Source organism: Melanerpes formicivorus, unplaced genomic scaffold, assembly GCF_026170545.1.
Source record: "Melanerpes formicivorus ecotype bairdi unplaced genomic scaffold, bMelFor1.0.p_v2 SCAF_245, whole genome shotgun sequence".
In the NCBI taxonomy this organism is placed as follows: Eukaryota; Metazoa; Chordata; class Aves; order Piciformes; family Picidae; genus Melanerpes; species Melanerpes formicivorus.
Genome location: NW_027142597.1, coordinates 253,583 through 280,232, shown reverse-complemented (window position 1 = coordinate 280,232; position 26,650 = coordinate 253,583). Strand labels below are relative to the sequence as shown.

The following is a 26,650-nucleotide window of genomic DNA, read 5'->3' as shown; positions in this document are numbered from 1 at the left end:
ATTCCATTCCATTCCATTCCATTCCATTCCATTCCATTCCATTCCATTCCATTCCATTCCATTCCATTCCATTCTCCCTCAGCTTCCTCCTTCTGTAGGCTGAACAGTTCCCTCAGCTGCTGCTCACCCCTCACCATCTTCGTTGCCCTCCTCTGGGACTGCTCCAGCCCCTCAATGTCCTTCTTAGAGTGGGAGTCCCAAAACTGAACCAGTGCTCGAAGAAAGCAGTACTGGAACCTAAGCAGCACCCTGGCCCAGATGCTGCTGGAAGCCTTCAGTCCCAAACAACCTTCCCATGAAAAAGCCACTGGAGCCTTTATCCAGGTGCTGGATTTCCTTTGTTTTACAAAAACCTGTGAGAGATTCCAAGGTCTTGGTGCCACTTGGCATGGACTTGGTCCTTTTTGCTCCTGAAGGGCTGGCCGAACGTAGCACCCAGCCCCGGGCTGAGGTTCTGAGGGACTTCAGGCTGATCTCAGTATCATTTTTCAGCACTGACATGACAGGTTTACCCAATTTCTGTTCCTAAGCGCTGCCTGGGGACACAGCAAACCCCTCTGCTTCTGCAGAGCCACGTCCCAGCACTCCCTGGGGACCATCACGGTGTGAGATGGTGACATGCTGCTGCTTTATCTCCTGTCAAGCCTCCCTCAGAGCCCCTTCTGTAGTCATTTTACCACCTTTTGGCTAAGGTCTTTGCAGTGCCAGCAGTGAAGCAGAAGGAGCATCCTGAGATGGATGGAATTGCCCCAAATTCTCAGCTTCTTCAGCCAAAAGCCCAAGTTTAGGCAAATATTGGAGGGTTTAGCCAATTTTATGGGCAGGGGAAGGATTGTTCTTCCCTCTTTCCTTAGGGATTGTGATTTTCCCTGGCTTTTCCCTTGGCTTCTCCCTGTGCTTCCCACACCCACTCACACTTCCATAGGGCACTAAGAAGGGAAGCACCTGAAGGGGGCTACAAGAGAGCTGGAGAGGGAATATATTCTGAGGGCTTGTGGTGATAGGACAGGGAGCAATGGTTTGAAACCAGAGCAGGGTAGACTTAGATTGGGCATTAGAAAGAAGCCAGGCTGGAGGTGAGGAGAAAGTTCTTCACAGAGAGAGTTGTTAGCTGTTGGGATGTGCTGCCCAGGGAGGTGGTGGAGTGCCCATCCCTGGAGGTGTTCAAGAGGGGATTGGATGTGGCACTTGGAGCCAGGGTTTAGTTGTCAGGAGGTGTTGGGTGACAGGTTGGACTTGCTGATCTTTGAGGTCTCTTCCACCCTTATTGATTCTATGATTCTACAGTGAGAGTGGTGAGACATTGGATTGTGTTGGCTGGAGAAGCTGTGGATGCCTCATCCCTGGACCAGGCTGGATGAGGCTTAGACCAGGTTGCTCAGGCAGGAGGTATCCCAGCTCAAGGCAGGAGAGTTGAAACAACATCTTCAAGGTCCCTTCTAAGTCATTCTATGATGATTGTCTGAGCACCCAACCCACTGCTGGGGGTGTGTGTGTGGTGTGGGGGTGTCTCCTGCCTGGTGCCTAGCCCTGTGTGTGAACTTTTAATGATGCTGATGGCTCAGGTGGGGACAGGCAGAGTAGCTTTTGGAAGCTGGGGGTGATTTAGGGAGGAAGAGCCATGCAAGCTATGCTTTCTAGAGCAGCCCTTCCTTCATCTGGGTGGGGATGGAACCTTCCCAAGGAGGTGGTGGAGTCACTGCACATGGAGGTGTTCGAGGAATGTGTGGCCAGGGCACTTTGGGCATGTGGTTTGATGGTGTTAGGTGGATGGTTGGACTGGATGATCTTCGAGGTCTTTTCCAACTGAAACAATTCTATGATTCCTCTCCCTGGCTGCCTCGGGGAGGATGACAGCTCTGCAGCTTGCTGCAGCAGCCCAGGCCATGGCAAGCAGAGGAGCTGATCCCTCAGAGGCATCGATAAGGCAGAGAGAAGACATCAGCGCTCCCTCTAGCAGCCACCCAGCGATCATACCAAATAATTCTGCGTGTTTCACCCTGGGTTGGTGCCACAGGAACCCCCAGTGCTGGGACTCTCACATTAACCACTCTGACAGCACACAGATTCCTCTTCTCTCCCCGCCCCCGCCCCCAAAATCCTTCCGAAGTGGGGGAAAGGAATTGTGGAGCCCATTTCACCTCCACCTGCTGCACAGAGCTTGGGCCACGGCCATGCACTGCGATGAACCCGAACCCAATTAGCAGAGAGGCACTTTAATGAGCGGGATGCTCAGCGCGCCGCGGGCACTGCAGCACTTTCCGCACCCGCGCAGCGCCGCTTAACTTCCCGGGGAGCAGGGGGGGGGGAGGGTGGGAAAGGGAAATCTCGCTATAAACGCAGCGATGCCGCAGGGTTCTGTGTGGTGTCGAGTGTGTCCCCCCCCCGATTTTCACCAGCATCCCCCTCCCTCCCCATTCGCTTGCCCGCCCCGCGCAGCAGGGACCCGCCCCCGCGGCAGCCGCGTAACGCCGCGCAGCGCCGCGGATGCCCTCGGCCGAACCGCGCTCGCCTCCGTTGCGGCCCTGCCCGGGCTGCCGGGGGGGGCAACAGGTAGGGGGGAACCCCTCTCCCCAACATCCCACACCCCTTACCTTTGCTCCCCCTTGTACAACCCCGCTCCCCTGTACACCCCCATTTGTACAGATCTCCTTTGCACGCCTCCCCCCTCCCACCTCCCCCCGGCTTCTTACCTTTGCACTCCCTTGTGCAGCTCCTCTCCCTCTCCCCTTTGCACCCCCGGCTTTGCACAGCACCCCCCTCCCCGAACTCCCTCCCCATCGCTTCTCCCAGCACAGCCCCACTCTCTTAACCCTCCCTTGCACAGACACCCCTCTTGCACTCTCCCTGCACAGACCCCCCCTTTTCACCCCCGCCTTGCACACACACCACCCCCCCTTGCCCCCCACCTTGCACCTTCACATCCACCCAGGAACACACCTCCCGCCGTTGGCACAGACCTTCCCTTTTGCACTCCTCTTTGCAAAGACAGATCCCCCCTTCTTTTGCACAGACACCCTCATTTGCACCTCCCTTACATGGATCCCCCCCAACCTTGCACACGCACCCTCTTTGCAGCCCCCCTCCTCCTCCTTGCACAGACGCCCCCCCCTTGTACAGATCCCCTCCTTTTACACTGATTTCCCCCTATTTGCATCTCGCTTGCACAGACATCTCCCCTTCCCCCTTCCCTTTATCCCCCCTTTGCACAGATCCCCCCTTGCACAGACCCCTCCTTGGCACCCCCGCTTGCACAGACCCCCCCCCCTCCCTTTTCACCTCCCTTTCCACAGACTTCTCCTTTACACACACCCCCTCCCCTAGCCCCCTCCCCTAGCCCCCTCCCCTCGCCCCACCTCCTCCCCAAGCCCCTCCTCCCGCCCTCTCTCCGCTCCCCTTCAGGCAGCCCCTTTCTCCCCCCAGCCCCGGGCCCAGCCCCCTGCCCGCCTCCCCCCCCCCATCTTCGGCACATGCCGCTCCCTCTCTCTCACCTCTCTCCTCCTCTTCCTCCCTCCCTCCCCCAGGCCAAAATCCTGCACATGATGGACGACAACAAGCAGCTGGCGCTGCGCATCGACGGGGCGCTGCAGGCGGCGGGCCAGGAGGTGACGGCGCTGCGGGCCGAGCTGGCCGCCACTGGTCGGCGACTGGCGGAACTGGGCAGCGAGCCGGCCATGGAGCACGGCCCGCACAGCGCGCAAGGTGGGTCCCGCACCGGGGCCGGGAGCGGGCAACTGGCGGTGTCGGTTGTTCGTCGGCATGGTTTTTCTAGCAGGGGCTTGTTGGGGTGGGTGGTCGGAGACAAATTGTTCCCCGCTTCCACCCGGTTACCCGCCGCTGATGCCCAGTTATAGCCGCGGGGAGCCCGGTGTCCAGTTCCGCCTGCAGATTCCCGGTTGCACCCACCGGGACGTGGGTACTAACTGCCGGTTGCAGCCACCGGGACCTGATTAGCAACTGCCGGTTCCCGGTTGCAGCCACCGGGACCCGGTTCCCAGCTGCCGGTTCCCGGTTGCACCTATCGGGACCAGGTTACCAACCGCTGCTTCCCGGCTGCACCCACCAGGACCAGATTAGCAACTGCCGGTTCCCGGTTGCACCTATCAGGACCCGGTTACCGGCCGCTGCTTCCCGGTTGCACCCACCGGGACCCCGCTTCCACCCGCTGGTTCCCAGTTGGCACCCATCGGATCCCGGTTCCCAGCCGCCGGTTCCCGGTTCCACCCGCCGGGACCCGGTTGTATCTGCCGATTCCCAGTTCCATTCTCTAGTTCCGGATTCCACCACCACCACCCCACTCAAATTCCAGGTCTTTTTTCCACCTTGCCACCTCATTCCTTTCGATCTCTTTTTTTGTTGGCTCCAGCACCCTCAGCCCGAGCAGGGACACCCCCCCTCCCCTATCCTTCATTCCCATCCCGCACCTCCCATCCTCTCCTTCTACCCCCCCCCAACCCCCCGCCCCTCCCATCCACGTCCTGCATCCCCTATCCTATTGCTCAACTCACCTGCCCCACTCCCCCAGCCCTGCTCCCCCTGGCACCCCTAACCCCCCACACCCCCCCAACTCTCCCCAGTACCCCAGCTCCCCAGTTTCATAACTGGGTAGCACCGCAGCAATGTTGCAGCTGCGATCCTGGTGCTCCCCTCCCAGGGGAGCCAGGACCGGGCTTGTCCCGGAGCACTGGGAGGCAAACGCTGCACCACCCCCCCCGGGGGAGCCTGGGGCCGTGCAAGGCTGCGGGGACCCCCAAAAAGCCCTTCTCCAAGGCATGTGTTTCATTAAACCTGGGGTGAACGGCAGGCACCCACCCCACCCCCCTCCTTCCCTCCACTATCCCCCCATCCTGGAACCCCTAAAAAGTTGTAGCAGCTGTTGGTTAGTGGAGGCTGAGAGTGGACAAGAGGGTGCAGGGGGGAGTTGATTTTGGGCGATTTATGATGATTTGGGGGGGCGATTTCTACTCATGGAGGTTAAAAAAGCCCCAGGGTCTCAAATGTTCCTGCAGTGCTTGGGGGGGGGGGGGGGGGGGGGGGGGGGGGGGAGGAGGAGGCGGGGTCTGGCTCTTGCTCGGTTGAAATTCGCTGCTCCCCACCACTCAAAAGTGGCATTGCCATCACCGTGGCTTTAAAAAGCCATTAAATAACAAGAGAAAGGCTGAAATCAATAGAAATCTGCCTTGACTTACCAAATAGCTGTGAGCTGGCTCAACAGTTCACCCTTGCAGCAGCCTTTGGTGGCAGAGCAGAGCCAAGCAATGAGCCTCACCCGGCTGACAACCTCCACCTGCCTGATAACGCTGTCAGGTGTTGTTATTTACTCATTACTTCTGCACCGGGAGGATCTCCCGGCGTGGAGGTTGGGTGTGACAGAAGAGCTGAGCTGTAGCTTTTGAAAGGTGATGTAGCTCTCGGTGGGCATCGCTGCTCCGGGCAGGATGCTGCTGCTGCTCTTGGTGCTGTTAAGCAGAGTCATTTAGAGGCATTAACTGGGGAGGGGGGCAGGAGGTTGTTCCATCCAGTGTGCTGTTTTGGTAGTGGGGGGTTGAATTTGGTTAAACAAAGTTCAGCCATCATCCTTATTATCATCAGGTGGGGGCTTGCTGGGTGGCCAGAGGTGGACCTCGAAGAGCTGTGGGCACAGAAGGAGTGAAGTTATGTGCGTGGTTGGGTGCTGCCGGGGCTGATGTGCTTTGGGATCATTTAAAGAAGCCCCCCTCCCCCCCCCCGAGGCGTTTCCTCTTACAAAAGTCAGCTGAGAGGGCAGGAGGAGGAGGAGGATGCCTTCAGCCTCCCTCAGCAGAGCTGGGCTTGGGACCGCAGCCGGTGACAGCCCTGCGGAGGGCATCGCGGTGTGGAAGTGCAGCGTCCCGGCTGGGAAAGCAGGGGAACCCCTCTGGCTGCTGGAGCAGGCTGGGGCTGTGCTCTGCTCCCCTTCCTCTGCAGGAAAGTTTGGGAGAGGTGTGTGTGTTCCTGCAGAGGGGCAGTGCCTCTGTTCCTGCAGCACGGGAGGGATGTGCGTGGGGCTCCAAGCGTCCTCTTCGGTCTTCCTCAGGGGTTTCCTGATCTCTTGAGCGATGGAGAAGCTTCTCTTTGGGTTCATCTATTGTCAGCATGCTGGAAGACAAATGTTCTGCTGTACTGGTGCTGAAGAAACCTGCTCTGCTCCCCAGAGCCTGTGTGTTTCTGCTTGCTGACTACCTGTGCTCTGGACTGGTGGGGTGCCTGTGACTGGTGGTGATGAGTGGTCCCATCTTTGGCTGTCTGCAAGAGCAAGACCTTTGCTGGCTGCTGAAGTTGCTGGAGGGGTCAGGTCACCCCATCTCCCCAACCCTGAACTAGGCTTAGCATGCTGGTATCTTGGAGCTAGGAGAGAGGACACTTCCCTGATGAGGTGTCACTCCTTGGTCTCATCACTGCAGATGTGGTTTTGTTCCTTCCTCTGAGGACTGAAGGTGTGAGCTGTCCAGCCATGTACCCCTGGTGTCACAGAAGCCACCCAGTTGAGTGTGAAACTGCATCTAAAACACCTTCTGTTGGGGAGAATCCTAGAATGGTCTGGATTGAAAGGGACCTTAAGGATCATCTAGCTTCAACCCCCTGCCATGGGCAGGAACACCTCCCACCAGCCCAAGTTGCTCAAGGCCTCATCCAGCCTGGCCTTGAACACCTCCAGGGAGTGAGCATCCACAGCCTCCCTGAGCAACATGTTTCAATCTCTTCCCCACCCTCACTCTAAAGAGTTTCTCCCTCATCTCCAGTCTATATTTCCCCTCCTCAAGCTTCAATCCATTGCTTCTCATCCCATCACTACAAGTCCTTGTCAAAAGTCCCTCCCCAGCTCTCCTGTAGCCCCCTTCAGCTACTGGAAGTCTGCTCTAAGGTCTCCCTGGAGCCTTCTCTTCTCCAGGCAGACCAACCCCAACTCTCCCAGCCTGGAGGGAGAGCCCTTGGTCTCCACAAACCTTCCCTGGTTCAATCATTTTGGTTTGGGTCTCTCCCCAACCCCCAAGTTTGGTACAATTGTTTGTGTGCTGCCATCAATCTCTCCTGCACCCCTCCCTGTTTGGATGGGCAAGCCCAAGATAGCTGCAGTGAGCCTTATGCTTTTCCTCAAGGATTCAGGAGGTGCAAACAGGAGTCTCTGAATAGCTCTGCTGCCTGTGTCTCCTCGGTGGGAGGCTTGCCAGGCTGGTGGATGGATGGCAATACATCAAAGGAAGGTGGGAGGCTGGTGGATTCCTGGGCAGCTGCTTACCTGCCAGGGCTGATGGGGGTCTGCTGGTGCTGATGGGTTTGCAGGAGGGATCTGCTGTGCTCCTGTTGGAATTACCAGGTTCTGTTGCTTGGTGTAGGAAAGATCTCGGTGATCTCACCCCTGCAGGTCAGTCCCAAGCTATGTAGAAAGAGGTCAGTGTGTGTCACCACGCTGTGCTGCATCAGTAATTAATACTGAGTTTGGGAACTGTGATGTTCATGTAATTATGGTGCAGCCTGAGACAGCTGGAGGTGATAACTCTGCCCTCTTTGTGCGCCCTGAGACGTCCCTCTGCTGTGGTGAGCTATTTTTGCAGCAGCCAGGTAGGCTTCCAGAGCCTGGGTTTTGTCATTTCAACCCAAACTGGAAGGATTTAAGGCTCTGGAAGAGTTTGAGGCATTGGCACAGGCTGCCCAGGGAGGTGGTGGAGTCCCCGTCCCTGGAGGTGCTCAGGAAACAAACCACACTTCAGGATGTGGCTTAGTGGCCCTGGTGGTGCTGGGTTGATGGTTGAACTCAGTGATCTTAGAGGTCTTTTTCCAACCCAAAGAATTCCCTGGTTCAATGAATTCAGCAAAGGAGGAGAGCCGGGGGGGGGGGGGAGGGGAGGGGGATGGTGGATGTGAGTAGGTAGGAATGGAACTTGTGTATTGTTGCAGTCCTTGGAGTGAGTGTGAATCATGGAATCAATAAGGGTGGAAAAGGCCTCAGAGATCAGCAAGTCCAACCAGCACCTCCTGACAACTAAATCATGGCTCCAAGTGCCACATCCAAATAATTTTTGACCACCTCCAGGGATGGGGACTCCACCACCTCCCTGGGCAGCACATCCCAATGGCCAATTCCTCTTTCTGGGAAGAACTTTCTCCTCACCTCCAGCCTAAACCTCCCCTGGCACAGCTTGAGACTGTGTCCTCTTGTTCTGGTGCTGGGTGCCTGGGAGAAGAGACCAACCCCCACCTGGCTACAACCTCCCTTCAGGGAGTTGTAGAGAGCAAGAAGGTCTCCCCTAAGCCTCCTCTTCAGGCTGAACACCCCCGGTTCCCTCAGCTGCTCTTCCTCAGCCCTGTTCTCCAGACCCTTCCCCAGCTTTGTTGCCCTTCTCTGGCCCTGCTCCAGCCCCTCAATGTCCTTCATGGAGTGAGGACCCCAAAACTGATGCCAGTATTTGAGGTGTAGCCTCAGAAGTTTGTAGCACAGGAGGGACAATCCCTCCTCTGGTCCTGCTGGTCACACTGCTGCTGATCCAAGGCAGGATGCTGTGGAGTAGCTGAAACAGTAGCTTGAGTTAGAGCAAACCTGTGAGGAAATCCAAAGGCTGGGTGCAAGCTCTCCTTGTGCTGAGTCAGGAGGTTTGGCCTCATGTTTTCACTCTAAATCTCCTCCCAGCATTAAATGGGAAAGACCTTAATTAATTAATTAATGTTAGTGAAGTGCTTGAAGATGTAAAGAGCAATCAATAGCTCCGTGCTGGTGTCCATACTTGGCTCAGGGTTTGGCACAGCTAGTTTCCTGTTTCAGAGCATCAGTGGCAGGGGGTGGTCGCTGTGGTGGTCACCACATCCCAGCTCACATTGTGCACTGAGCTCTCAGTGTGCACTTGCAGCCCACAAAGCCAGTCAGATCCTGGGCTGCAGCAGGAGAAGTGTGGCCAGCAGGGCAAGGGAGGTGATTCTCCCCCTCTGCTCAGCTCTGGGGAGACCCCACCTGGAGTCCTGCGTCCAGTTCTGGAGCCCCTATGACAAGAGGGATGTGGAGGTGCTGGAAGGTGTCCAGAGCAGGGCCAGGAGGATGAGCAGAGGGCTGGAGCTGCTCTGCTGTGAGGACAGACTGAAGGAGTTGGGGCTGTTCAGTCTGGAGAAGAGAAGGCTCCCAGGTGACCTCATTGTGGCCTTCCAGTATCTGAAGGGGGCTACAGGAAGGCTGGGGAGGGACTGCTCAGGATCTCAGGTAGTGATAGGACTGAGGGGGAATGGAATGAAGCTGGAGGTGGGGAGATTCAGGCTAGATGTGAGGAGGAAGTTCTTCACCATGAGAGTGGTGAAGCCCTGGAATGGGTTGTCCAGGGAGGTGGTTGGGGCCCTGTCCCTGGAGATGTTTAAGGCCAGGCTGGATGAGGCTCTGGCCAGCCTGATCTAGTGTGGGGTGTCCCTGCCCATGGCAGGGGGGTTGGAACTAGATGATCCTTGTGGTCTCTTCCAACCCTGAATGATACTATGATACTATGATTGTGTGGGGCTGGGCTGGTGGTGGGGTGGGGGGCTGGTGGTGCTTGCACAGATCGAATCCCCCTGGGAGAGGAGCAGGAGCTGCACCCTGCTCCTGGAAGGAAGGATTTCCCCCTCCTTGCCACGCAGTGATTCTGGACATGTGCAGCATAAGAAAGATTTCTGTCATGTCTTGGTGATGCCAAAGGGCCAAGAGGACCTTTATGCTCATGACAGCCTCAAACAGAGTTTTCACATTTTCCCTTTGATCTCTGTGCACTTTCAGAGCTACAATGCAAAGGCTTTGCCTCTTGCCCAGGAGGCAATCAGTTACTCCTCTGCTCTTGCTGGTTTGCGAGTAATCATCTCAGGCTGCTGAAAATGCTCCAGAAACCTTCCCCCCTGTTTGTTCTTCCAGAGCTTGAGAGCTGGTCCTGTAGAGGAGCCTGAAGAATTTGGATAGAAGAGAATTGAATAGAATTAACCAGGTTGGAAAAGACCTCAGAGATCATTGAGTCCAACCTATCACCCAACACCATCTGATAACTAAACCATGGTTGCTTAGCCTGGAGAAGAGGAGGCTCAGGGGAGACCTTCTGGCTCTCTACAGCTACCTGAAGGGAGGTTGGAGCCCAGTGGGGGTTGGTCTTGATGATCTTTGAGGTCTCTTCCAACCTTGGTGATACTGTGGTCTCTTCTCCCAGGCACCCAGAACCAGAGGACACAGTCTGAAGCTGTGCCAGGGGAGGTTCAGGCTGGAGGTGAGGAGAAAGTTCTTCCCAGCAAGAGAGATTGGCCATGGGAATGTGCTGCCCAGGGAGGCGGTGGAGTCCCCACCCCTGGAGGTGTTTAGGAAGAGCCTGGCTGAGGCACTTGGTGCCATGGTTGAGTTGATCAGATGGTGCTGGGTGAGAGGTTGGACTTGCTGATCCCTGAGGTCTTTTCCAACCTGGTTAATTCTGTTCACCATGAAGGCATTCAGTGCCAGACTTGCAGATGGGCAGAGGGAGGGATGAGGAGGTGCCAGTGTAAAACATGGGGAAGATGAAGGGTGTTTTGTATCTCTTGGCTTGAGAAACTCTCAGCTAATCACTGGTGAGACCTGGCAGCCCCCAAAAGGACAACCTTTCCTCCCAGTGCTTGCTCTTTGGTACTCCAGACACGTTAGCAGACATTGCTGTTCTCTGGCACTGAGGTTGGGGTCATGCAGGAAAAAATCTTTGCTGTGAGGGTGCTGGAGTAGGCTGCTCAGAGAGGTTGTGGAGTTTCCTTCTCTGGAGAGATTCCAAACCTCCCTGGGCATTGTGATTGTGGGCAAGCTACTAACCCATACTAGGCAGGAGGCACAGCAGCTGGAGACTTGAGAGCACTGGGAGGGATCTGAGCAATGCTGAGCCATAACTAAAGGCTGGGGAGCAAGAGGATGGGGCCAGGCTCTTGTCATAGGTGCCCAGGGGGCAATGTGCACAAACTGGAACTCAGGAGGTTCCATCTGAAGAGGAAGAGAAAACTCTTTGGTGTGAAGGTGCTGAAGGCCAGGAGCAGGCTGCCCAGAGAGGTTGTGGAGTCTCCTTGCCTGGAGAGCTTCCAACCCCCCCTGGCCATTGTGATTTGGGGCTACTTGGCTATGGGTGCCCCTGCTTTAGCCAGGGGGGTTGGACTGGATGAGCTCCAGAGGTGCCTTCCAACCTCACCATGCTGGGGTTCTGTGCAATGCATATCCTGATGGCTGGAGGTGAGTGCTGTGTTAAGCAGGTTAGTGGTGTGGTTTGGTCGAGGTTTTGGTTAAGGCCAGAGAAGCAGCAGGTCTGAGCTGCCTCCCCACACCACCAACATCGAGTAACTGCTTTGGAAGAGCTGCCTGAAGTCTTTTTTTTTTGTCTGTTTGGGGACAGTTTGTTTGCAGGAGGTGCAGTGGGAAGGAAAAATCTCTTCCCAAGGTTTCCCTCACGCACCCCCGGCCAAGGGAGGTAACTGGGCACTTGGAGGTGCTCGGATGAGGCTTTGGAGGTGCCCCCCCACCCCCCCTGGGGCTGAGGTTGAGTGATGGTGACAGGCTGTGAACCAAGGGGACCTAAGATAACAGAAGCTTTAGTGAAGGACAATGTGTTGCTGGGCAAGAACAACTTTGCAGAGGTATTGATTATGATTGAGTGTGACACTGGCCAGAGGCAGTGGCTCCCAGGGGCATCCTGACATCCCAGTGCCCCAGAGCTTGGCCCTGGCTCTTGTGGCTTCAATCATCTGATAAATTGCTGATTTCTCTCAGCTTGTTGGCCCTGTCCTTCTCCAGAGCCCTGCCAGGAGACATCAAGATGGGCACAGAGCTGGCTGTGTGTGACACAGGCTGGCTGCTCCTGGCTGGACTTGGTGGGGGTGGATTTTGGGGGCAGTTCTCTGCTTTTTTTTTGGCTGGCTGTGTCTGAAACCTGCTGAATTGCCAAGACCTCTGCTTTTGAGTGCAGAGGATGAGCTGCAGCAGGGAGCTGCTTTTGCACAGAGAGCCTGGTGAGAAGTGGACCTCTGGCATTAGGATTTCTGACCCCTGTGAGGTGGGAGAGCTGCAGTGGGGCAGGGCTGTGTTTGCCCTGAGACATGGGGAAAGCTCTTGGGTTTGGCTTCTCAGATGTGTGGGTCAGCTGCCCCTGCACACTGCACTGGTTAGGCTACACCTGGAGTCCTGTGTCCAGTTCTGGGCTCCTCAGGTTAGGAAGTATGTTGAGATGCTGGAAGGTGTCTAGAGAAGGGCAAGAAAGCTGGGGAGGGGTCTGGAGCACAGCCCTGTGAGGAGAGGCTGAGGGAGCTGGGGTTGCTTAGCCTGGAGAAGAGGAGACTCAGGGGAGACCTTCTTGCTCTCTCCAACTCCCTGAAGGGAAGTTGGAGCCAGCTGGGGGTTGGTCTCTTCTCCCAGGCAGGCAAGCAGCACCAGAACAAGAGGCCACAGTCTCAAACTGTGCCAGGGGAGGTTCAGGCTGGATGTTAGGAAGAAATTCTTCACAGGGAGAGTGATTGGCCATGGGAATGTGCTGCCCAGGGAGGTGGTGGAGTCCCTGTCCCTGAAGGTGTTTAGGCAGAGCCTGGATGAGGCACTTGGTGCCATGGTTTAGTCAATCAGATGGTGTTGGGTGATGGGTTGGACTTGATGATCTTGAAGGTCTTTCCCAATCTGGTCTGGTCTATTCTATGGGCACGCAGCTAGAGTTTGCTTTTGAATCACCAGATGATAGGGAAAGGGGCAGAGATGCCCACAGATGGAGTGTGCTGCCACAGTAAAGCTGGATCTCCTGCAGGCTCCCAGGACACTCAGTAGCTGGGAAAGGCTCAACCTTATCTGAGGAAGGGAAAGAGACTGAGGGATGTTCTGCTGCATGTGCTCCAGGGCTGGGCTGCAGCCTGGTCTTGGAGAATCTCCTGTGTCTCCTGATGCAGCTGCAAACTCTGTTTTCTGGAAGGAGCATCTCTCCTGGGAGCTTCTGCAAATCCATTTCTCACCCTTCTAGGCCTCATATCTTTTCATGCCACTTCTCCCTCTAAATTGAAATTTCACAGGTTTCCCAGGCTGCATCTGGGAGCTGAACCCTTGGGGCTGCCTGTTGGGGAGCTGCTGTGTCACAGCCTTGGCTGCTGCCATCCCTGGGGACGTGCTCCTCACCTGGGCAGTCTCTGCTTTATTGTCCTGCTTCTCTGGGTGGAGGAGAATCCCAAACCTCTCCATTACAGAATCATTAAGATTACAAAAGACCTCTAAGGGCATCCAGGACAGCCATCAATGCAACCCCACTGTGGCCACTAAACCCTGTTCCCAAGTGCCATGGCCACACATTTCTTGAACCCCTCCAGGGATGGGGACTCCACCTCCCTGGGCAGCCTGTGCCAGTCCCTGACCACTCTTGCAGCAAGGAAATTTGTTCCTAATATCTAACCTGAGCCTCCCCTGGCACAGTTTTGGGCCATTTCCTTTTGTCCTATTACCTGATACCCAGGAGAGGAGGCCAACCCCCTCACTCCAACCTCCTTTCAGGGGAGTGTAGAACCTCCTCTCTCATAAGAGTTCTCCCTCAGTGGGGAGTGAAATCTTCCTTTCTGCAGAGAATGGGGTGGGGGAATGGTGTTTGGTGTGAATGGGTATGGTGTGGGGGATGGAAAGAGAGCCAAGCAAGCACAGTGCTGTGCTGATGCCTATCTGCAGGTTTTTTTCTGGCTCTTTAACATCAGTCAAAGCCAGAGAGCTGACAGCAGTGTGGAGAAGTATGGCAGGGATGGAACAGGGCTTATGCCTCTGGGCTGCTTAGCCTGGAGAAGAGGAGGCTCAGGGGAGACCTTCTTGCTCTCTCCAACTCCCTGAAGGGAGATTGGAGCCAGGTGGGGGTTGGGCTCTTCTCCCAGGCAGGCAGCCAGCACCAGAACAAGAGGACACAGTCTCAAGCTGTGCCAGGGGAGGTTTAGGCTGGAGGTGAGGAGAAAGTTCTTCCCAGAAAGAATAATTGGCCATGGGAATGTGCTGCCCAGGGAGGTGGTGGAGTCCCCATCCCTGGAGGTGTTTAGGAAGAGCCTGGCTGAGGCACTTGGTGCCATGGTTTAGTTGATCAGGTGGTGCTGGCTGATAGGTTGGACTTGATGATCTCTGAGGTCTTTTCCAACCTGGTCTATTAAGGACAATGTCTTCCAGTCTCTTCTCAGGCACTGGAGCAGGCTGCTCGGGGAGGTGGTGGAGTCACCATCGCTGGAGGGTGTTTAAAGGCCACATGGATGTGGTGCTGAGGGATGTGGGTTAGTGGCAGTGGTGGGATTGGGAGCTGTGGGTGAGTGGTTGGACTTGATGATCTCCAAGGTCTCTTCCAACCTCACCAGGTCTATGGTTCTATAAAACCATGGAATGTGCTGCCCAGGGAGGTGGTGGAGTCCCTGGAGGGGTTCAAGTGGGGCTTGGATGTGGCACTTGGAGCCACGGCTTAGCTGTCAGGAGGTGCTGAGTGACAGCTTGGACTTGCTGAGCTCTGAGCTCTTTTCCAACCTTACTGATTCTGGAATTCTAAGAGCCTTGTGCACCCTTCAGGGATGCCTTGAGAGGTCTTTGTTTGGTTCTTGGGCTGGTTTGAGTGCTCTGTCCTCCCCTCATCAAGCTCTACTTCTCTTTGTTTTCCTGGAGCTTTCCCCTGGCTGTCCTGGGTCAAAACCTGCTGTAGGCACAGAAGCAGGGGGAAGTGTTTGCCTCTTTTCCTGGGAGGTGTGGAAAGCCAAGCCAATTGATTGGGGGAACTTAGCTTTGATGTCTAGATTTAGAGGGTCTAGACACCCTCTTAAGTTGCAGGAGGGGGAAAGGAAGATCTGAGAGGAAACCTAAAGGGCTGCTGTAGAGGTTTGAGAGGATGCCACTGAGACTGTCAGTAGGAAAAGCTCCAAGTGCAGCTGTGTGTGGAATTTTGAACAGCAGCTGCCCTCTGATGTGGAAGCCAGGAGGATGCAGCAGATTCTGGCTCAGCCATCAGAGCCTGCTGCATGGGGGTCTGGGCTTGATGGTGCTGCTGAGGAGACCTTGGGGGATGTGCTTGCACATCTGGAGTGACTCCTCGCTGAGGGCACAAGAGCAGAGAGCCCAGCTCTTGGGTTGCTCGTTGGGCACTGCATGCTCCTTGGGAGCTGAGCATCACTTTATGATCTCATGTGAGAGCAGCACAGTCAGAAAACACAGGGTTGGGGTTTTTTTTTGTGCTCTCTGCCTCCTTCTCTGGAGAGAAAAACCTTCACAGAAACCCTTTTTTATCCTGTGCTGTTCCTCCTTGGCCAGGCATCATTTCAGGCATATTTTGGTAAGTGATGTAATTTAGCACATCTTCCACAGCCTGCTTATCACTGTGGCTTCTGAGCACATTTGTTAGGGGCTGGTTTGATTTCTGGCTGTAATTCCTCTGATGGGCACATTTGCTCTGCAGCAGCAGAGCCTCTTTGATTGAGCAGGATTCATGGAGAGCACTTTGCTGCGCAGCTTTGAATGCCTTGTAGGCTCCTTAAAGATGCTTTTCCTCCTCAGCTGACTGCAATTCAGATGGTTTCTAAGGCCAGGCTGGATGTGGCTCTGAGCAGCCTGCTGTAGTGTGAGGTGTCCCTGCCCAGGGGACACCCATGGCAGGGGGGTTGGAACTGGATGATGCTTGAGGTCCCTTCCAACCCCAACAATTCTATGATTCTAAACCAATTTTGCAGTTCAGGCTGGATGTTAGGAAGAAGTTCTTCACAGAAGGAGTGATTGGCCACTGGAATGTGCTGCCCAGGGAGGTGGTGGAGTCCCCATCCCTGGGAGTGTTTAAAATGATGCTGGATGAGGCCCTTAGTGCCATGGCTTAGCTGATTAGATGGTGTTAGGTGATAGGTTGGACTTGATGATCTTCAAGGTCTTTTCCAGCCTGGTTAATTCTGTGATTCTCTGTCCCTGCCCATGGCAGGGGGGTTAGAACTGGATGATCCTTGAGGTCCCTTCCAACCCTAACCATTCTGTGCTTCCATGAACTGAGTGGCTGAGGGAGCTGGGCTTGCTCAGCTTGGAGAGGAGAAGACTGAGAGGAGACCTCATTGCTTTCTACAACTACCTGAAAGGAGATTGGAGCCATGTGAGGGTTGGTCTCTTCTACTTACTATCAGGTGATAGGACAAGAGGAAATGGCTTCAAGTTGCACCAGGGGAGGTGTAGGTTGGACAGGAGGAGCAATTTCTTTGCTGCCAGAGTGGTCAGGGATTGGAACAGGGAGGTGGTGGAGTCCCCATCCCTGGAGGTGTTCAAGAGGGGATTTGATGTGGCACTTGGTGCCATGGTTGTCATGAAGTCTGTGGTGCCAGGTTGGACTTGCTGATCTTTGAGGTCTCTTCCACCCTTGGTGATTCTGTGTGTAGGGAGGTGGTGGAGTCAGAATCCCTGGAGGTGTTGAAGAACTGTGTGGCCATGGGGACATGATTCAGTGGTTGTGGTAGTGTGGGGCTGATGGTTGAACTTGATGATCTTGGAGGTCTTTTCCAACCTTAATGATTCTGTGAGCCTGGGCTGAGGTTTATTTGATACTCTTGTGGTTTGTGGTCTGCAGTGCTGCCAGGGTTGGGCACCTCTGTGTCTGTCACTTCTAGGTATAACCCAGCAGTCCATCTGGAGGTGGGATTGTGATTGGGTGAGTTTTATTTCCCAGGAAGGGAAGCATGCATAGCAAAAAGAAAAAGGAGGGGGGGGAAAAGCCATGAGAGCTCTGCTTGTTAATTATCCCACCATTAACTTGGTAATGACCACCTTGCAGGATTAAAAACCCATCTGCAGATCAGGCATTAACTCTGCTTGTTGGCAGTGTGAAGCAATCCACAGAATCACAGTGTTCACCAGGTTGGAAAAGACCTTGGAGGTCATCAAATCCAACCTGTGACCCAGCACCATCTGATCAACTCAACCATGGCACCAAGTGCCTCAGCCAGTCTTATTTTAAACACTTCCAGGGATGGGGACTCCACCACCTCCCTGGGCAGCACATCCCAATGGGCAATCTCTCTTGCTGGGAAGAACTTCTTCCTCACCTCCAGCCCAAACCTCCCCTGGCACAGCTTCAGACTGTGTCCTCTTGTTCTGGGGCTGGCTGCCTGGGAGAAGAGACCAACCCCCACCTGGCTCCAACCTCCCTTCCCTTCAGGGAGTTGGAGACAGCAAGAAGGTCTCCCCTCAGCCTCCTCTTCTCCAGGCTAAGCAACCCCAGCTCCCTCAGCCTCTCCTCCCAGGGCTGTGCTCCAGACCCCTCCCCAGATTTCTTGTCCTCCTCTGGACACCTTCCAGCAGCTCAACCTCTTTCCTAACCTGAGGAGCCCAGAACTGGGCACAGGACTCCAGGTGTGGCCCAACCAGTGCTGAGCACAGGGCAGGATGACTTCCCTGCTCCTGCTGGCCACACTCTTCCTGATGCAGGCAATGTCACAACTGGGTGCTGGTCAGGCACTGAGTGAACAGGGGTAGAGCGTCTGTGTGACAAGTGTCTGTGTGACAAGTGTCTGTGTGACAAGTGTTTGTCTGTCTGACAAGCTCCATGCTCAACCAAGAGCCCTGATGGGGAGCTGCTGCCAGCACGTTCTCCTGCAGCCCTGGGATCAGCGGAGGGCACTTTCCTTCCTGCCTGTTCCTTCAGGCAAGCACCAACTTGCTGTCTTGGTTATTTCACCTCTTACAAATGATGGCTGGCAGGAAAGGTGAGCTGCTTTCTGATGACCTCATGAGTGCTTGAGGTTTCTTCTTTTTTATGTATACCTTTCAGTATTTAGCTTCATTTTTTTCTGCTGGAGAACTGCAGCACAACCCAGGAGGGGTTTGGGGCTTTTTTTCCCCCCCAGAGGGGTAACCTGTGGTGGAGTTTTGCCTCTGCTGCTCTTCAAACGTTTCCTTTAAGCTTTTATTTGCATGAGGCTGGGCTGCTAAGCAAATGCTGCCTGTGTTTTAACCTGTTGCACGGCTGCCTTGTGCCTGCTATGGAAATGAAGGTTGGCGAGGTGGTGGTGGTGGTGGATGAGCTCCCGAGGAGACAAAAGAAAGCGGCGAGGTCTTTATCGGCACCTTGGTGATAAAGGAGGGCACAAAAGCCTTGGCGCAGACCCACCTCTCCTACTTATTTGGAGATTAAAAGGGCTCTCGAGGCTTTGGTTTGTTGTGAAAGTTAATTGTGAAGCACTTGAACCTTGGCAGGGCTCCCGTGCTGAGCCTCGTCACGCCCGGGCTGAGCCCTCCGACAGGTACTGCTCTTGTCCGGGCCGGTCGCTGAGGCTCCCTGCGCAGTCGCAGGGCAGGAACCGGTACCTCCAGAGGGCATTTTCGCCTCGTGGTGTAGACATCCCGGGAGGAGGCGAATGGTCCTTGGGAGATGTTGGTCTCTCCCCAAGCCGCTCTAGCGTGATGCGGGGCAGGGAGGTGTGAGGATCCCACCCAGCCTGGTAATCTCCGCCGCTGGCTGCGGCACCGCTTCGCCTTAATGACTGCTTGGGTTTGGTGGAGGCTGCTCTGCTTGCATCACATCACCTCCGGAGGAGCCTGCGAGCCGAGCTGGGCTCCTCGAGGGTGTTCCCAGCGCTGCTCCTTGCCCAACGCCATCTCCCTGCCCCACTTGGGGAGGCATCTCACCTGCCCAGCCTTGCTGTCCCGGAGCCTTCGCCGAGATCCTGGTCGACCCCTGGGATCCTTGTGGGTTTGGGGTTGATTCTTCAAGTCTCTCAGGTGAAGGTGCTGATAGTGCTGGCAGGTGAATGAACCCAGAAGGCCCTGCCTCTTCTCTTCATGCTTGGCCTTGCCCCTTTCATTAGCATTTAAATAGGCTCACCCTGGGAGCTTTCGGCGTTGTTGGTGCTCTGGGAGATGAGAAGTTCTCCCCAGCTCAGCTGCTCGGCAGAAACCTGAAGGGAAAGCAGGACTCGGAGCCAAGCCACATGATTGCACGGGGAAAAGGTTTGTTGCTCTTACTTTCTTGTTTTCAGGACCCTTTCTGATAGCTTTTCCCTGGCTTGAGTCGCTGAGGGCTGTGGTGAGCTGCAGGCTGCAGATGTTGATGTGCTTGGACACCCGCAGGGGAGACTTGAGGGTCAGTGGCACGGTGCTGGTTTGGACAGGTTGGTCCAGAGCTTGTGGTAGATTTGTCCTGTTGCTTTGCTCTGATTTTCAGTTTTCATCACAGCCTGCTGATGGTTTTATTGGTGCTGGGGTTGTGCACAAAGGAGGAGGTGATAGGGAGCAGCTCTGTGCACAGGGGATTGGCTTGGTGGTCATAAGAGGGGGCAAAAAAAAAACCCATTAGCAGTCTCCAGCACCACAAATTGTGCTCCCCATTTTGAGTCTCCATCCTCCATTTAATATAAATACAAATCCTGCCCCATCAGTGGTGGTTTCTAGCTGAGCTTCTGAGAGCCAAAAGTAAGTGTTGCTGCTTGGGCAGCAAAAATGAATGGAGAATGAGGAGTGATGTGGGAAAGGAATGTGCCCTCTTGGCCAAGGCGGCCAGTGCTCTCCTGGAGTTCATGGGGAAAAGTGTGGTCAGCAGGTTGAGGGAGGTTCTCCTCCCCCTCTACTCTGCCCCAGGGAAGCCACAGCTGGAGTCCTGGGACCAGTTCTGTGCTCCCCAGTTCAAGCAGAAGCAGCTATTGGAGAGAGTCCAGTGGAGAGCCACTGAAGGGCCTGGAGCAGCTCTGTGAGGAGGAAAAACTGAGAGCCCCTGGGGCTGTTGAATCTGGAGAAGAGCAGCCTCAGAGGGGAGCTGAGCAATGCTCAGCAAGAGCTAAAGGCTGGGGGGCAAGAGGCTGGGGCCAGACTCTGCTCAGTGGTGCCCAGGGACAGGCCAAGGGGCAGAGGGCACAAACTGGAACCCAGGATGTTCCATGTGAACAGGAGGAGAAAGTTGTTTGGTGTGAGGGTGCTGAGCCCTGGAGCAGGCTGCCCAGAGAGGTTGTGGAGTCTCCCTGTGTGGAGAGCTTCCAACCTCCCCTGGGGCATTGTGCTGCTGGGTGAGCTGCTGTGGGTGCCCTGCTGGAGCAGGGAGGCTGGTCTGGATGATCCCCAGAGGTGCCTCTCAGTCACCACCACGCTGTCATTCTGTGACTTGTCAGCCAGATTTGATGTTTTCCTGTTGGGTCTTGTGGCATTTCAGTCGGGCTGGCCAGAGCACAACCTTCCCTCCCCTGATGCTCACAGCTCTGGAGGCTGATCACACCTGACTGTCACTGATCAGGATGCTGGATTTATGCCTTGGTGCATTTCATTCCTCAGTTCATATCTCCAGGTCCTCTGGGGAGTCTCACAAAGGCAGTATTACCAAGTACAGTGGCACAGTTGATTTATCAACTCCCATTAATGATCTGGTTGAAGGGAGAAACAACATGCTAATTAAATGCACAGCTGATGATTAACTTGGTGCTGGGAGCATCAGGCAGGCCAGGAGTTTAGCACAGGGAGACCAGAGTGAGGTGAGAACCATAGGCAAGGGGTGAGTGAATGTTGTCATCCTCACAGCAGCAGAGCATCACGTGGAGGATGGGAAGGTGGTGCTCAGAATGGGTGAGGGCTGTTGGGCTCTCTGCAGCCCCCAAACACTGGGGCCAGAATCAGTGCTGCTGTAGGTGTTGCAGGTTTGCACTGGGGTGCATGAAGAGGAGTGTGGCAAGCAGGTCAAAGGAGGTTCCTCTCCCGCTCTATTCTGCCCTAGGGAGGCCACAGCTGGAGTCCTGGGTCCAGGGCTGGGCTCCCAATTCTATGGAGAGACAGGGAACTGATGGAGAGAGTCCAGTGGAGGCTACAAAGCTGTTGAGGGGCCTGGAGCAGCTCTGTGAGGAGCAAAGGCTGAGAGCCCTGGGGCTGAGAGCCTGCAGAAAAGCAGCCCCAGAGGGGAGCTGAGCAATGCTCAGCAAAAGCTAAAGGCTGGGGGGCAAGAAGCTGGGGCCAGACTCTTCCCAGTGGTGCCCAGGGACAGGCCAAGGGGCAGTGGGCACAGACTGGAACCCAGGAGGTTCCATTTGGAAATGAGGAGAAAGTTGTTTGGTGTGAGGGTGCTGGAGGCCTGGAGCAGGCTGCCCAGAGAGGTTGTGGAGTCTCCTGGTGTGGAGAGCTTCCAACCCCCCCTGGGGCATTGTGCTGCTGGGTGAGCTGCTGTGGCTGCCCTGCTTGAGCAGGGGGCTTGGGCTGGCTGAGCTCCAGAGGTCCCTTCCAACCTCCACCGTGCTGGCACCAGGTGAATGCGTGAAGCCGGTGCAGTGGGAAAGGAGCGGTGGGTGTTTGTGCTCAGGAGGCCAAATGAATATTAAACCCAGATAAAATACCTCCAGGTTATCAAACCTGAGCGTTCTGGCTCTGCTCCATTGATGGCATTACCATAAATTCAAGCTGACCTGAGTGCCCTGGGAGGAAAACAAACATTTACCCTTGGCAAATCCTCCGGCTGCCCGAGTGCCGTTTCCAGCGCTGGCTTTGGGCTGTGTCGTGTTTTGCATTGCTTTCCTGTGGGTTTTGGTAATGAAAACAAGCAGCTTGGCTTCACCTTGGCTGGTACTTAACTCTGCTTCCTGCCACCTTCCCCTTTCCCGTGTGGAAAAGACCTTCCAGGCCAGCTGTGAGCCGGCGGCACCACTGCCGTGGCCTCTAAGCCCTGTGCCCAGGTGCCATGGCCACAGGTTTCCTGAGCACCTCCAGGGATGGAGGCTCCACCACAGCCTGTTCCCATGCCTGACCACTCTTGTAGGAGAGGAATTGTTCCTATGAGGAGAGGCTGATGGAGCTGGGGATGTTTAGCCTGGAGAATTTTTGGGGCAGTTCTCTGCTGTTTTTTTGGCTGGCTGTGTCTGAATTGCCAAGACCTCTGCTTCTGAGTGCAGAGGATGAGCTGCAGCAGGGAGCTGCTTTTGCACAGAGAGCCTGGTGAGAAGTGGACCTCTGGCATTAGGATTTCTGACCCCTGTGGGGTGGGAGAGCTGCAGTGGGGCAGGGCTGAGACAGGGGGAAAGCTCTCAGATGTGTGGGTCAGCTGTCCCTGCACACTGCACTGGTTAGGCTACACCTGGAGTCCTGTGTCCAGTTCTGGGCCCCTTGGTTAGGAAAGATGTTGAGCTGCTGGAAGGTGTCCAGAGAAGGGCAAGAAAGCTGGGGAGGGGTCTGGAGCACAGCCCTGGGAGGAGAGGCTGAGGGAGCTGGGGTTGCTTAGCCTGGAGAAGAGGAGGCTCAGGGGAGACCTTCTTGCTCTCTCCAACTCCCTGCAGGGAGGTTGGAGCCAGGTGGGGGTTGGTCTCTTCTCCCAGGCAGGTACGCAGCCCCAGAACAAGATGACACAGCCTCAAGCTGCACCAGGGGAAGTTTAGGCTGGAGGTGAGGAGAAAGCTCTTCCCAGCAAGAGGAATTGGCCATTGGAATGTGCTGCCCAGGGAGGTGGTGGAGTCACTGTCCCTGGAGGTGTTCAAGAAAGGCTTGGATGTGGCACTTAGAGCCATGGTTTAGTTAGTCAGGAGGTGTTGGGTGCTAGGTTGGACTTGCTGATCTCTGAAGTCTTTTCCAACCTTATTGATTCTATGATTCATGTCCAGCCTAAACCTCCTCTTGTGCATCTTGAGGCTGCTTTCTCTTTTCCTGTCCCTCGTTACTTGAGGGAAGAAGCCAACCCCCACCTGGCCCCAGCCTCCTTTCAGGGAGTTGTAGAGAGCCAGAAGGTCTCCCCTCAGCCTCCTTTTCTCCAGGCTGAGCACCCCCCAGGTCCCTCAGCTGCTCCTCACCAGATCTGTTCTCCAGACCCTTCCCCAGCCTTGTTGCCCTTCCAGGCTAACACAAGTGGTAGCAGTTGTGAGCAGGCAGGTGGATGTACTTTTAAGGTTGGATTTAAAATGTTGGGTTTTTTCTTTCCTTAGCACAAGGCAACATCTCTGCAGTCAGGGTTGAGTAGCTTCCCTTGAAGGATCACCACATACAAGGAGTCCTGCAGGAGTTCTACCTCCCCAGCCATTTCTGTAGGCATTGGTGTGTAGCCTGCTCCAAGCCAAAGGCTTCTGCCACAACCTCCTCCCCTCCTCCTGGGTTGTGTTGGACCAGAGGAGGCCACAAAGATGATCAGAGGTCTGGAGCATCTTCTCTGTGGGGACAGGCTGAGAGACTTGGAGCTGTTCAGCCTGGAGAAGGGAAGGCTCCAGGGAGACTTTAGAGCAGACTTCCTGTATCTACAGGAGAGCTGGGGAGGGATGGGAGTGATAGAATGAGAGGGAATGGATTGAAGCTGGAAGAGGGGAGATTTAGACTGGAGAGGAGGAAGAAATTCTTTCCAGTGAGGGTGCTGAGACACTGGCACAGGTTGCCCAGGGAGGCTGTGGCTGCCTCCTCCCTGGAGGTGCTCAAGGCCAGGTTGGATGAGGTCTTGAGCAGCCCAGCCTCATTGAGAGGTGTCCCTGCCCATGGCAGGGGGGTTGGAGCTGGGTGATCTTCAAGATGCCTTCCAACCCAAGGCACTCTATGATTTTATGCTCTCCAGGCTGAAACTCTCACCAGTGAGCTCAGACAGCAAACACTTTGGGGACAAACGTTAAGTGGCATGCGTGGAGTAAGCTGCAAGTGATGTGTTCAACAGCAGAGCCTAAAGATGCAAGCTCTAGGTGAGCTGTTTGGACTTGATGGGAGCAAAGGCCTCTTCCAAACTCAACAATTCTCTGCCTCCCAAGATGCTGTGTGGCAATAAAGGCACCTGTGGATTATCCAGGAGGAGGAGACTGCAGCAAACCCAGCTGTGAGTTGGTGCTGGGCGCTGCAAGGGGAAGGTTTGCCCAAAAGCTGCTCATTGTTCCTCTGCCTGGGTGTGGGTTATTAGAGGGAGGAACTGGAGAACCTGTTTGTAAGGGCTGGCATTAATTATTTGGGGCTGGGCTGAGTGAAATCAATTCTGGACACTTTAAGTGAGTTAATTTATCCTTGTCTCAAACCTCAGTCCACAACAGGAGCAGCACTCAGGTTATTAAGAAGCTGGTTTGGGCTGAAGAAGAATTTCCCCAGCTCGCTCTCTCTCTGCTCTTGGTCAGGAGGAGGATGTTATTTTAACCATCAATTACCATCATTCAGCTCTTATGTTAGCAGCTCAGACACACTCAGTGCTTTGCACTCCTTTTATTTATACTTAAAATGCTTTGTAGCTGATAGATTTCATTCCCCCCCCTTCTCCCCTCCATATATTGTCCTTTTCCCCCCCCCTCCCTTTTTTCTGCTACATTCTCTTTTTGCCTGCTATACCCTAGGGTACAATTAGCAGCCTGTGCTGCCTCTCTGCATCTGAGCAGTGCCAGGACTGCAGCAAGCATTAAAGCCCCTTGGAAGGTAAACATTGCTAAGGGTGTTAGCAGAAGGAGTCCTGGAAGAAACCCAAACCCACAGCATCTGGGGGATTTAGCCACCTCTTGATGTGTGAAGGCTGCACAGAGAGAGGGATTGAAGGCCTGTAAGATCTCACAGATCACAGGTAGGAAAGCTCAGGTCCAACTTGGAATCAGAGAAGTGTCTGTTTCATAGATTTATGGAATCATAGAATCAACCAGGTTGGAAAAGACCTCAGAGATCATCAAGCCCAACCTGTCACCCAATACCTCATGCCTACTAGACCATGGCTCCAAGTGCCACATCCCATCCCCTCTTGAACACCTCCAGGGATGGTGACTCCACCACCTCCCTGGGCAGCACATTCCAATGGCTAACAACTCTCTCTGGGAAGAACTTTCTCCTCACCTCCAGCCTAAACCTCCCCTGGCACAGCTTGAGTCTGTGTCCTCTTGTTCTGGTGCTGGCTGCCTGCCTGGGAGAAGAGACCAACCCCCAGCTGGCTCCAAGCTCCCTTCAGGGAGTTGCAGAGAGCAAGAAGGTCTCCCCTGAGCCTCCTCTTCTCCAGGCTAAGCAACCCCAGCTCCCTCAGCCTCTCCTCCCAGGGCTGTGCTCCAGACCCCTCCCCAGCTTTCTTGCCCTTCTCTGGACACCTTCCAGCAGCTCAACCTCTTTCCTAACCTGAGGAGCCCAGAACTGGACACAGGACTCCAGGTGTGGCCTGACCAGTGCTGAGCACAGGGCACAAGGACTTCCCTGCTCCTGCTGGCCTCACTGTTCCTGATGCAGGCCAGGATGCTCTTGGCCTTCTTGGCCCCCTGGGCACACTGCTGGCTCCTGTTCAGCCTACTATCAACCAGCACCCCCAGGTCCCTGTCTGCCTGGCTGCTCTCAGCCACTCTGCCCCCAGCCTGTAGCACTGCCTGGGGTTGCTGTGGCCAATGTCAGAACTCATCCCCTTCAGAGCACACTTGGTAGGGCTGGGGCTGCTTTGGGTTTCTTTGGGTTGTGGTTTTTTCCCCCTTCAGTTCCTTGTTGTGCTAATTGCAATTGTTTCACGTCCTCCAATCTATTATACTTTTTAATAAGGCATGGAATTCATTATTTAAGTGGTAGTGTTCTGGTAATTGGAGGAGTTATTTTTGTCAGTGCTGATTAGTTGGTAAGTACAGATTAATATTTGAAGATGTGGTGGGGGGGGTGTCCCCCTGGGAGCTGGTGTTTCAAAGAGGTGATGTGCCACTTGTTTCACAGCATCCCCAACAACTTCATCCCTGACAGCAGGAGGGAGGTGCTGACAACGATGCAGAGAGGCTTTGAAAGGCTCCAGATCTCCTTTCCCCCCTCCTGTAAAAGTCATCATCACTGAATCCCAGAATGGGATGGGGGAGAGGGGGGAAGGGGTGTGTGGTTGGAAGGGATCTCTGGGGATCACACACAGAATCACCAGGGTTGGAAGAGACCTCAAAGATCATCAAGTCCAACCTGTCACCACAGTCCTCATGACTAAACCATGGCACCAAGTGCCACGTCCAATCCCCTCTTGAACACCTCCAGGGATGGGGACTCCACCACCTGGCTAACAACTCTCTCAGTGAAGAACTTTCTCCACCTCCAGCCTAAACCTCCCCTGGCACAGCTTGAGACTGTGTCCTCTTGTTCTGGGGCTGGATGCCTGCCTGGGAGAAGAGACCAACCCCCAGCTGGCTCCAACCTCCCTTCAGGGAGTTGGAGAGAGCAAGAAGGTCTCCCCTGAGCCTCCTCTTCTGCAGGCTAAGCAACCCCAGCTCCCTCAGCCTCTCCTCACAGGGCTGTGCTCCAGACCCCTCCGCAGGGAGGGACAAAAAAACACAGTCTCCCCAGGGGGAACAAGAGGACACAGTCTCAAGTTGTGCCAGGGGAAGTTTAGGCTGGAGGTGAGGAGAAAGTTCTTCCCAGAGAGAATTGTTGGCCATTGGAGTGTGCTGCCCAGAGAGGTGGTGGAGTCCCCACCCCTGGAGGTGTTCAAGAGGGGATTGGATGTGGCACTTGGTGCCATGGCCTAGCAGTCCTGAGGTCTGTGGTGACAGGTTGGACTTGATGATCTCTGAGGTCTTTTCCAACACTGTTGATTCTATGTCCCTGCTGACAGGACTAGATGACCTTTGGAGGTCCCTTCCAACCCAGACCATTGTGTCATTCTCTGAAGCAGGGGTATCCAGAGCAGGTTGCAGAGGATTGCATCCAGGTGGCTTTGGAATCTTTCCAGAGCAGGAAACTTTCCAAATTATGTTGGAAGACCCCAGTGAGTGCAAACTGGGGCTGGTAGATGGGAACTGCAGCATCTGGGCACATGCAGCACCAGGAGCCACGGGGGTT

The 26,650-nt window shown here is 55.0% G+C and overlaps 1 protein-coding gene across 2 annotated transcripts in view; it reads left to right on the top strand.

Moving 5' to 3' along the window:
* Positions 1-2,486: 2,486 nt before the first annotated feature.
* KAZN (kazrin, periplakin interacting protein) overlaps positions 2,487-26,650 on the top strand; it is a 130,245-nt gene continuing 106,081 nt past the window's right edge. Inside the window, exons 1-2 of one of the 2 annotated variants that reach the window (XM_068169927.1) lie at positions 2,487-2,553; positions 3,525-3,702. In XM_068169927.1, coding sequence (XP_068026028.1) covers positions 2,488-2,553; positions 3,525-3,702 — 244 coding nt within the window. In that variant the 5' untranslated portion in view covers position 2,487. Of the gene's footprint in view, positions 2,554-3,524; positions 3,703-18,616; positions 18,920-26,650 lie in introns of those variants that run through there. The other variant, XM_068169929.1, reaches the window with a different exon arrangement.